This window comes from Eleginops maclovinus, chromosome 15 (assembly GCF_036324505.1).
Source record: "Eleginops maclovinus isolate JMC-PN-2008 ecotype Puerto Natales chromosome 15, JC_Emac_rtc_rv5, whole genome shotgun sequence".
Lineage (NCBI taxonomy): Eukaryota > Metazoa > Chordata > Actinopteri > Perciformes > Eleginopidae > Eleginops > Eleginops maclovinus.
Window position 1 is genome coordinate 622,771 of NC_086363.1, and position 12,421 is coordinate 635,191.

Below are 12,421 nucleotides of genomic sequence, written 5' to 3' on the forward strand. Positions count from 1 at the left end.
CCTCTATTGTGCTGTCCAGAGTCCTTGGACTACAAATGACGCTCGGCAGAAACAGCTCAGCGTGCTCGATACGAGGAAACCTTGAAGAGTTTCCACTTCATTTCTGCTCCGTGCATGTTGTCTGAGAAGTGCAGAAAAGCTCCTTCACTGTTCTGTTAGCTTCGCTCTCTGAGAAGCAAGTGAATATACTTCTTATTTAGTGATGTAGAAAACATGGAAATACTGTGCAGTGCATTCACTCAGACTCTCTTCATTCTGCCTCAGCAGGGATTCACCTTCTGAGTAGCATCCGAATTTCAGAGGCTTGCTGATGTAATGTTATAGGGGTCAGGGGTCAGCAAAGCCAAGTCTTCGTCCGGTCCGTCTGTGTGTGTGTGTGTGTGTGTGTGTGTTTCCTTAATATGAGTTTACACCTATTGTGCTGTTAATGTTTGACTTGATCAAACTGTACCTGCAGGCCTTCAGGATCCAGAGGAGAGAGTTTGATGCTGTTAATGTTTGACTTGAGTTGCTCCAGGTTGTTGGTTCCAGAGTTCAGAGGAGCTCTGAGATCATAGTTCAGCTGCAGAGGAACACAGAGAGTTAGACTGTATGTGAACCAGCAGAGCTGTGGAGACCTCCTGCTGGGAGCTACATGTTGGTTCTGTCTCTGCTCGGAGCTGCTGGTTCATCTCACCTTCTCTCAGCAGCTTGATGCAGATTATCTTCAGCATCAGAAGGTAAGAACAGTTTCATCATGTGTGTGTCAGCCGCTGCTAAACTGACAACAGTAGAGCTGCTGCTGTGCTCATGAGTTCTGATACCAGACAGAACTCCAGAGGAACATCAGCAGATCAGTTTGGAGGAAGCTGGAATGTACAGAGCTGCAGGACATGTTGACTTTACGTTTCTGAGGCCGATTTTTGTGTATTTTGTAAATTCTGTGATTCTTGTATACTGTATATATATATTTATATCATTAGTATCTCGGTGTGACATTAAGCTGTCTTTGACTCTTTCTGCTGTACTAAGGAACATTTCCCCTCTGTGGGATGAATAAAGGGATTCTGATTCTGGTATCAGCTCACTTTGGGTTAGTTTTTAGTAACATGTTTACAGCCAGTGTTCCTCAGGTAGAGAGCAGAGTTCAGAGTCTGACCTTTACAAGCAGCCTATTACTGATTACCAGCTGATAAAAAGGACTTCCTATCATAAAGGAACACTGAGTTTGGAGGAGGCTGAAATTCAGCCTGATGGTACGTCTCTATGAGCAGAACATAGAAACAGCATGATGAGATACAACGGAGCTGCAGGACATGTTGACTTCAGATCAGAGGATTAGAGTTAGGGTTAGTCTAGTTCAGAAGGCTTTAGCTGTTTTCTCCTCCCTCTGGTTCAAGTTCAGCCTTCCTGCTGCTGCTGTAGTCGGCTGTAGTCGCCCTACTAACAAATACAGTTCCCATAGGGTTGTATCCTCCTGTCTCGCTGCATGTTGTCAGTGACAGCAGAAGATAGCTGTTGTGTTTCTGTTCAACTTTATCTTGTTGTCAGGAATTGTGTGTCGTTAGTTTTATTGTTAGAGGTTTTGTTGCAGTACCAAGGGTCAGCTCATTCAGTCCCTTTGAAATGGATCAACATGTTTACAGCCAGTGTTCCTCAGGTAGAGAGCAGAGTTCAGAGTCTGACCTTTACAAGCAGCCTATTACTGATTACCAGCTGATAAAAAGGACTTCATATCATAAAGGAACACTGAGTTTGGAGGAAGCTGAAATTCAGCCTGATGGTACGTCTTGAAGCAGTGTGATGTGATCAGGAAAACAGATCTGCAGGAAATACTGACCTGAGGTCAGAGGACTTCAGGGTCAGCGTTACGCTCGTAGAGACGATGAGTTGTTTGTCCCTCATTCTGTGGGTTAGGGTCAGGGTTCTAATGATTGAGCATGCTGTTGTGTTTGTGTGAAGGTGGGGGCTCTGCTATGGATCAGTGTGAGGACCGAGAGGAGGGAGCCCCCCCCTCTAAAGGCTCTCTGTGTGGGGAACAGGACAGCCAGACCAAAGCTCAGAGGTGAGATCTCCACCTGTCCATGACTCTGCTCCATGCCACAGCTCAGCTCTCATTATTCACTCAAAGCTCTGTGTGCTGTGTTCCAGCCCAGAGACACCACATTCTGCTGGATCTGGACCTGGACCAAGAACTGGACCTGGATCTGGACCTGGACCTAAACCTGTTCCTAGGCCTAAACCTGTTCCTGGGCCTAAACCTAGACTAGGATCTGGACCAGATCCTGGACCTGGATGTGGACCTAAACCTGTTCCTGTATCTGGAACAGGACCTGAAGCTGGACCTGGACCCAGCTGTGTGTCCTTGAAGAGTGACCAGTCTATGGATGGACGTATTCGCTTCAAAGGTGGACCCCCTCAGCTGATCAGAGGTAATAATTATCCTTCAGGTTTGATGTTCGTATTTCAACATTCAAAGCCAACATTATTTTCAGCTGGTCTTCAGTGTGCTACTGCATTCATCAGGGTGTGCCTGTATCTGGAACAGGACCTGCATGAGAGACCTGGACCCAGCTGTGTGTCCTTGAAGAGTGACCAGTCTATGGATGACCGTATTCGCTTCAAAGGTGGACCCCCCTCAGCTGATCAGAGGTAATAATTATCCTTCAGGTTTGATGTTCGTATTTCAACATTCAAAGCCAACATTATTTTCAGCTGGTCTTCAGTGTGCTACTGCATTCATCAGGGTGTGTGTTTCTATCAGGATCCAGCATGAGAGACCTGGACCCAGCGGTGTGTCCTTGAAGAGTGACCAGTCTATGGATGACCGTATTCGCTTCAAAGATGGAGCCCCCTCAGCTGATCAGAGGTAAGAATATGTCTGTGTTTGTCAGAGTTTCCTGAGATGAGGTTTGAAACTTCTTGAGGTATTCATTTAGTCTCACCTTTAAATCCACAAACAGCTGTCTGTTGGAGAATGTGTGAGAACAATGGGCCTCACTTCATGCGTCTGCACAGGTGATGAAGACCCGGCTGTCTGAGGAGATTTAGAGACAAGCTGTTAACTACATGCACCAGTATCTGCATTAATTAACAACCTGAATCAACAGATTGACAGTGAAGCTCTGTGTGTGCAGAGAACAGACTCTTCTGTTTCTACCTGTTGGTTTTAAAGATGGACCCCCTGATCAAAAGCAAACTCATGGGAGGGGCGTCTCACTGTCCGATAAGTGTTACCAATTAATTGTGTTTCTACCTGAGTTCATCGTGTGTGTGTGTGTGTGTGTGTGTGTGTGTGTGTGTGTGTGTGTGTGTGTGTGTGTGTGTGTGTGTGTGTGTGTGTGTGTGTGTGTGTGTGTGTGTGTGTGCTTAACAGAGTCCATCTGCAGAGACTAAAGGCCCCCAGGGGTCAGTCTGCCCAGCAGCATCACACTGACCTGGACTCCATATTTATGGTGAGTAAATGAACCAGCACAGCTCCTCCTGCTGACTCCAGCAGACACACACTCAGTAGAGAAGCAGCTGATGTTGACTTCTACCAGTTAACCTCTACATCTGATTCTGTTCCAGCTGCTCCAGGAGAACATCAGCAGATTTGTGGAGGACGAGCTGAAGAAGATCCAGAGAGTACTGAGTTCAGATTACCCACAAAGCTCAGAGAGTCAGAGGGAGGATGAGGAGCAGAGGAGCAGCAGAGAGGCATTTGTGAACATCACACTGCACTTCCTGAGGAGCATGAAGCAGGAGGAGCTGGCTGAGCGTCTGCAGAGCAGTAAGAGGATCTAACAGATTCAACATGAAATGGGGAAACATCCTCTCTCTAATTCCATCTATCATTTACTCCTTCCAGGAACCAGAGCTGCAGTCTGTCAGCGTAAACTCAAGTCCTCCCTGAAGGAGAAGTTCCAGTGTGTGTTTGAGGGCATTGCTAAAGCAGGAAACCCAACCCTTCTGAACCAGATCTACACAGAGCTCTACATCACAGAGGGGGGGGCTGCAGAGGTCAATGAGGAACATGAGGTCAGACAGATTGAAACAGCATCCAGGAAACCAGACAGACCAGAAACCCCCATCAGACAAGAAGAGCTCTTTAAAGCCTCACCTGGAAGAGATGCACCAATCAGAGCAGTGCTGACAAAGGGAGTGGCTGGCATTGGGAAAACAGTCCTAACTCAGAAGTTCACTCTGGACTGGGCTGAAGGCAAAGCCCACCAGGACATCCAGTTCACATTCCCATTCACCTTCAGAGAGCTGAATGTGCTGGGAGAGAACCAGTACAGCTTGGTGGGACTTGTTCATCACTTCTTCCCTGAAACCAGAGACGCAGGAATCTGCAGCTTTGATCAGTTCCCGGTTGTGTTCATCTTTGACGGTCTGGATGAGTGTCGACTTCCTCTGGACTTCCACAACACTGAGGTCCTGACTGATGTCACAGAGTCCACCTCAGTGGATGTGCTGCTGACAAACCTCATCAGGGGGAAGCTGCTTCCCTCTGCTCGCCTCTGGATAACCACACGACCTGCAGCAGCCAATCAGATCCCTCCTGAGTGTGTGGACATGGTGACAGAGGTCCGAGGGTTCACTGACCCCCAGAAGGAGGAGTACTTCAGGAAGAGGTTCAGAGATCAGGAGCAGGCCGGCACCATCATCTCCCACATCAAGACCTCACGAAGCCTCCACATCATGTGCCACATCCCAGTCTTCTGCTGGATCTCTGCTACAGTTCTGGAGGAGCTGCTGAAGACCAGAGAGGGAGGAGAGCTGCCCAAGACCCTGACTGAGATGTACATCCACTTCCTGGTGGTTCAGTCCAAAGTGAAGAACATCAAGTATGATGGAGGAGCTGAGACAGATCCACACTGGAGTCCAGAGAGCAGGGAGATGATGGAGTCTCTGGGAAAACTGGCTTTTGAGCAGCTGCAGAAAGGCCACCTGATCTTCTATGAGTCCGACCTGACAGAGTGTGGCATCGATATCAGAGCAGCCTCAGTGTACTCAGGAGTGTTCACACAGGTCTTTAGAGAGGAGAGAGGACTGTACCAGGACCAGGTGTTCTGCTTCGTCCATCTGAGCCTTCAGGAGTTTCTGGCTGCTCTTCATGTCCATCTGACCTTCATCAAGTCTGGAGTCATCCTGCTGTCAGAAGAACCAACAACCTCAGGCGGACCAAAGTCTTCAGAGACAAACCTAAACTAACACATCTCTACCAGAGAGCTGTGGACCAGGCCTTACAGAGTCCAAACGGACACCTGGACTTGTTCCTCCGCTTCCTCCTGGGTCTTTCTCTGCAGACCAATCAGAAACTCCTACGAGGGCTGCTGACACAGACAGGAAGTAGCTCAGAGACCAATCAGAAAACAGTCCAGTACATCAAGAAGAAGATAGAAGAGGATCTGTCTCCAGAGAGGAGCATCAACCTGTTCCACTGTCTGAATGAACTGAAGGATCGTTCTCTGGTGGAGCAGATCCAACAGTCCCTGAGTTCAGGAAGTCTCTCCACAGATGATCTGTCTCCTGCTCAGTGGTCAGCTCTGGTCTTCATCTTACTGTCATCAGGAGAAGATCTGGACGTGTTTGACCTGCAGAAATACTCTGCTTCAGAGGAGGCTCTCCTGAGGCTGCTGCCAGTGGTCAAAGCCTCCAACAAAGCTCTGTGAGTGGATATAGAAACAACCAATAACTATGATCAGTTTAAGACATGAGAATAAAACAGTTTGATCTGTTTATTGTTAATCCTTCCCCAGGCTGAGTGACTGTAACCTGTCAGAGAGAAGCTGTGCAGCTCTGTCCTCAGTCCTCAGCTCCCAGTCCTCTAGTCTGAGAGAGCTGGACCTGAGTCACAACGACCTGCAGGATTCAGGAGTGAAGCTGCTGTCTGCTGGACTGCAGAGTCCTCACTGTGAACTGGAGACTCTCAGGTCAGAGCACAGCTTTCTTTTAAACAGTTTAACCTTTCAAACCTGCTTATCCTGCTTTTGGTTCACCTTATTGAAGATGTTCATCATTGGTTTGTTTATTCTTTAGTTTTAAAGCACCAAGTTGTTCCTCACATCTCACCTGTATTCCCTGGTTCCAGTCTGTCAGGCTGTCTGGTCTCAGAGGAAGGCTGTGTTTCTCTGGCTTCAGCTCTGAGCTCCAACCCCTCCCATCTGAGAGAGCTGGACCTGAGCTACAATCATCCAGGAGACTCAGGAGAGAAGCTGCTGTCTGCTGGACTGGAGGATCCCCTCTGGAGACTGGAGACCCTCAGGTAAGGACAGACATCATGTGTGTATTAGAGTCCTTATGATAGAATAACTGTAAAAGCAAAGCAACAGTTTCATGCTTAACATTATTCTGAGTTCATACTTGTAACGAGTAATTTAAAGGGGTTGAAATCTTTGCTCAATAATATTTACTTGTCCATGTCATGCCTTCTTCTGTCTTTCAATTCATCTTAGAACATCTATGAATATCCTGAGATCGCTTAAGATCATTTAGTTTTTGTTTTTTATTGGTATAATATTGATTTACTCTCAAACCATTTCACTTCTATCAGGAGCATTTACTTTAGTTTACTTCCTGCTTCTCTGACCCACTGACAGAGCTCTGCTCCATGTTGAGCAGCAGCTGGACTCATGTTGGATAGTAAATCATCCTGACTGTGTTTCTTCCTCCAGGCTGGACCATGGTGGAGAGCAGAGGTTAAAACCAGGTGTGAGGAAGTGTAAGTGTGGATTCAATCAGTCAGTTTCCATTTCAGATGTAATGACTAAAACATATCTGATGACATTATACATTTCATCACAGAGAGATGAACAACATCAGTACACAGACTGAGACTGTGTCTGATGATGAACTGCTGTCTGTGTCTCTCTTCAGACTCCTGTGGACTCTCTCTGGACTCAAACACAGCTCACAGAGAACTCAAACTGTCTGATGACAACAGGAAGGTGACACATGTGAGAGAGAAGCAGCCATATCCTGATCATCCAGAGAGGTTCGACTACTGGTGTCAGCTGATGTGTAGAGAAGCTCTGACTGGTCGCTGTTACTGGGAGGTCGAGTGGAGAGGAGGGGTTTATATATCAGTGACTTACAGAGGAATCAGCAGGAGAGGACGCAGTGAGGACTGTGTGTTTGGACATAATGATCAGTCCTGGAGTCTGAGCTGCTCTGCTGGACGTTACTCTGTCAGGCACAATAAGAGAGAACAGACATTACCTCCTCCTCCTCCTCCTCCTCCTCCTCCCCCTCCTCTGGTAGAGTAGCAGTGTATCTGGATCATCCTGCTGGCTCTCTGTCCTTCTACAGAGTCTCCTCTGACACACTGATCCACCTCCACACCTTCAGAACCACATTCACTGAACCTCTCTGTTTTGGGTTTGGGTTCTGGGCTATGGTTCCTCAGTGTCTCTGTGTCCTCTGTAGGAGGAGATCATGTTGGAGGTGAATGAATCTAACTCTGGTTAATATCACACTCACTAATCCTGTTGTTGAATTACACTGATGTGAATGTTCTTGTTTACTTCCTGTTGTGGGTGGAGCTACACACCGGTGTGCAATTCCAATAAATGGCCAGGCCGCTCGGGGAGAGCTGTGTGTTTCCTGCAGGCCAAATGTGATTGAAGGCTGCGTGTGGTTTTTCCTCCGTTTGTTACCGGCATTTGTAACCCTTTAGCGATGGCAGCTCCAACAGGTTATGGGCCCAGGAGGAGTTTGGAAGCCGATGGAACCGTTTATGCTTTGACGGAGATGAAAGGAAGTATGAGTAACATAGTGAACATATCTGGATCATCCTGCTGGCTCTCTGTCCTTCTACAGAGTCTCCTCTGACACACTGATCCACCTCCACACCTTCAGAACCACATTCACTGAACCTCTCTGTGCTGGGTTCAGGTTCTGGTCTCATGACTCCTCAGTGTCTCTGTGTCCTCTGTAGGAGGAGACCACTTCCTGTCCTGTGGTTTAAATGTTGGTGTTGGACGAGGCTTCTCTGTGGTCAACATTTGGATCACTGATTGTGTCTTTACTGTCAGAAAGGTGTTTCTCTCTCCCTAAAATGTGTGCAGTAACCTCCTCAGGTCTGAACTTGTTGTGTAGAAACTGTGTTTTCACCTTTAGTGTGAAGTAATGATGTGTAGTTTGAGCAGCATGTGGATGCTAATGTGTTTGTTCATTGTAATTAAGTTTAATAAAGGTTTACAGACAAAAAACCAGAAATCCACAACATTTGTTTTACTTTTTACAGAATAAATCTCATTTGTACAAATGTGTGTTCAAAAAACGATCTGCAGTAAAAGTACACGATATTATCAGCCTTACATTAAAGTAACAGGAGCCAAATGTTTCATTTCACCGAGTAAGAAAGAAGCATGCGTGTTTTTCTCACTTCACAGAGTTCCACTGTTTTATATCTCATTTAATATCGGACTGTTGGGAATTGTGCCTCACATGGGGCTCCAATGTGTGGGAGGACCGCCGTTAGATAATAATTCAAAAGGATAGGAATTGAATCGATGATTAACAGGTAAAGTATACAAACAATATACACTTCATTTTGAAATATTCACAGTTAAAGAACACAGGTTTCAACAACTTCATGCAGTAAACGTGTCTCTGTTTCAGCTTCATGTGAGTAGCATCATCTTCATGTGGAAAATAAACGGTATTGGTCGATACTTTTGTTAACCATGAAAGATGGGATCATTGTACACTGGAATTAATACTGCACAGTTGGGTAAACTTTGCCTCACACGGGGCACCAACTTGATGTGGTAGCAACCGCTAAAAACAGGCGTTGAAAAGCTCCAAGGAGTTGATATTTACATTGCTCAAAGTGATGCAGTTAGCATTAAATCAGGTCATTGGGGACCCCCCCTTTCAGAAAGGGAACGTGATAGCCAAGTCAAAAGATATTCATTCACCCACTTTGATGAATAATTACATCATGATTATCTTATCACTGCTCAGTGATTAGAAAGGTTCAGTGGTATGAAGTGTGTTTCTGTTGGTGACCAGATGATGGCAGCAGTGAGCCGTCAGTCTGCAAACTCACAGCTGTGTGTGTGTGTGTGTGTGTGTGTGTGTGTGTGTGTGTGTGTGTGTGTGTGTGTGTGTGTGTGTGTGTGTGTGTGTGTGTGTGAGCAAAGCAAACAGAAAAAGGCATACGTTTGTGTGTTTGTGATTCTATCTCTCTCTCACATGAGAATACAACTCACACACACACACACACACACACACACACACACACACACACACACACACACACACACACACACACACACACACACACACACACACACACACACACACACACACACACACACACACACACACACACACACACATCTTACTAACCCTAAACTATGGTTGAATACATTCTGTTCTGGGTGGTGTTTATCTCTCTCTTCTCTCTGTCTTTCAGTTTCCTCATTTTATTCCTTGTTTCCTTTTCCTGTCCGTCCTCTTTCCTTCAGTCTTTCCTCCTTTCTCTCCTCATCTTCCTCCACCCTTCCTCTTTGTTTTACATCCTGCTTTATTTCCTGGTTCTCTCATTCCTTCCCAGGTGCAAACCCACAACAATGGCCCCAGATCTCCTCCATCAGGAGGAGCTGCAGCTTCAGAAAGGATGCAGATATAGAAACACAAATCAGAACTCATGCACAAACATCTGCAGCAGCTCTTCAACACATGCAGAAACATCTGCAGCAGCTCTTCAACACATGCAGAAACATCTGCAGCAGCTCTTCAACACATGCAGAAACATCTGCAGCAGCTCTTCAACACATGCAGAAACATCTGCAGCAGCTCTTCAACACATGCAGAAACATCTGCAGCAGCTCTTCAACACATGCAGAAACATCTGCAGCAGCTCTTCAACACATGCAGAAACATCTGCAGCAGCTCTTCAACACATGCAGAAACATCTGCAGCAGCTCTTCAACTCATGCAGAAACATCTGCAGCAGCTCTTCAACACATGCAGAAACATCTGCAGCAGCTCTTCAACACATGCAGCATCTAGAGAACATTCAGCAGAGGAAACATGAGCAGTTTACTAAAAGCTGCAGAAACCAAACGCTGCAAGAAGCTCCAACACAACGGAGACCAGGGGACACTAAAGAGAGACGCACACAGCTGGAGACCAGGGGACACTAAAGAGAGACGCACACAGCTGGAGACCAGGGGACAGTAAAGAGAGACGCACACAGCTGGAGACCAGGGGACACTAAAGAGAGACACACACAGCTGGAGACCAGGGGGCACTAAAGAGAGACGCACACAGCTGGAGACCAGGGGACACTGATGAGAGACGCACACAGCTGGAGACCAGGGGACACTAAAGAGAGACGCACACAGCTGGAGACCAGGGGACACTGATGAGAGACGCACACAGCTGGAGACCTGGGGACACTGATGAGAGACGCACACAGCTGGAGACCAGGGGACACTAAAGAGAGACGCACACAGCTGGAGACCAGGGGACACTAAAGAGAGACGCACACAGCTGGAGACCAGGGAACACTACAGAGAGACGCACACAGCTGGAGACCTGGGGACACTGATGAGAGACGCACACAGCTGGAGACCAGGGAACACTAAAGAGAGACGCACACAGCTGGAGACCAGGGGACACTAAAGAGAGACGGACACAGTTCGAGACCAGGGGACACTAAAGAGAGACGCGCACAGCTGGAGACCAGGGAACACTACAGAGAGACGCACACAGCTGGAGACCTGGGGACACTGATGAGAGACGCACACAGCTGGAGACCAGGGGACACTAAAGAGAGACGCGCACAGCTGGAGACCAGGGGACACTAAAGAGAGACGCACACAGCTGGAGACCAGGGGAACACTAAAGAGAGACGCACACAGCTGGAGACCAGGGGACACTAAAGAGAGACGCACACAGCTGGAGACCAGGGGACACTAAAGAGAGACGCACACAGCTGGAGACCAGGGGACACTAAAGAGAGACGCACACAGCTGGAGACCAGGGGACACTAAAGAGAGACACACACAGCTGGAGACCAGGGGACACTAAAGAGAGACGCACACAGCTGGAGACCAGGGGACACTAAAGAGAGACGCACACAGCTGGAGACCAGGGGACACTAAAGAGAGACGCACACAGCTGGAGACCAGGGGACACTAAAGAGAGACGCACACAGCTGGAGACCAGGGGACACTAAAGAGAGACGCACACAGCTGGAGACCAGGGGACACTAAAGAGAGACGCACACAGCTGGAGACCAGGGGACACTAAAGAGAGATGCACACAGCTGGAGACCAGGGGACACTGAAGAGAGACGCACACGAGCTTCCGGACACTCTTCCTCTCCTGACATAGATTTTCCTCTGCCCTCTCACATCTGATGCCCCTGACACTAACCTCCTCCTCCTCCTCCTCCTCCTCCTCCTCCTCCATTATCTCCTGTGATACATCCATAGGAGGAATAATGGGATGTAATGTCCTCGGCAGCCTTTGATAACAAAGACCCTGATTCCCTTTTCCTCTCGCTGTGAAATACTGTGACAGAAAAGACCTTTCAGCGTCTTTATCCTCTCACTTTGAAAGTCGGCCTCGGATTCGTGGGGGGGCTTTCCTGTTCGGTGTCTCGCTTTCCTTCAGGGTCCGTTAGTGATGATATATATTAGCATCTCTTTCATGTCAAGAGTCCTCTGTTCTTCTCCTAAGAGAGTCATGGTATGTACTCACAATCATCCATTCAGATTATCGCACTCTGAAAAATGGATAGGGCGTCCTCCACTGGAACACCGACTGGAAGCTGATTCCACAGAACAGGGGCTTGATAGCAAAAGACTCTGGCTCCCATCGCACTGTGGGACACTCTCGGAACAACCAATAATGAGATGGAGTCAGCTGTTTATTTAGGGACATTTTCTCATAGACTTCTAGACAATCTGAGGAGTCGCCCCCTGTTGGATATCAGAGAAAATGCAGGTTTAAAGCACTCCTGCACAGGGTTTCCTTCTCAAACCCAGAGAAACTCAGAGTTCTCCGCTGTATTTGACCTGTTTAAAATGACATCTGCAGGACATATCTGTCACTCACTGCAGCTTTTCCTTTTTCAGGCACAACAATTCTCCCAGCCAGCCAGAACACGACGACAGTCACTCTGAATGCGGTTCATTTACCGTCTGACACCAGTTTTCAGGAGGTAGTGAGGTAAGCTGCTGCTTCTGGCGAACACTCCCCTGCGCACAGTTTAGTTGCTGAGGCTACAGACGGCCTCTTCTTCCCTGCAACAAAGACGAAAACAAGCCCAGCTTCAACTCCCAACGCCTCCTGATAGAGAGTGCAGATGGCACACGTCTGTTTATTTAAAGCCTCGTGACCAAATGCAGATTTTGAACGACACAGTGCTGAGTGTTGGCTACTGACAAACACTAAAGCCTCCATGTTTTAGATAACGAGATAGGCTGTCCTCAAACCC

The 12,421-nt window shown here is 47.6% G+C and overlaps 1 protein-coding gene across 1 annotated transcript; it reads left to right on the top strand.

Moving 5' to 3' along the window:
* Window positions 1–1,941: 1,941 nt before the first annotated feature.
* Window positions 1,942–7,583, top strand: LOC134876883 (NLR family CARD domain-containing protein 3-like). The gene is given in 13 exon segments (XM_063902104.1): window positions 1,942–2,044; window positions 2,131–2,324; window positions 2,544–2,631; window positions 2,744–2,848; window positions 3,356–3,434; window positions 3,550–3,751; window positions 3,830–5,137; window positions 5,140–5,632; window positions 5,724–5,897; window positions 6,056–6,229; window positions 6,639–6,685; window positions 6,841–7,184; window positions 7,187–7,583. Coding segments are annotated over 13 exon segments (3,522 nt in total). The 5' UTR covers window positions 1,942–1,955; the 3' UTR covers window positions 7,412–7,583.
* The last annotated feature ends 4,838 nt before the right edge of the window (window positions 7,584–12,421 follow it).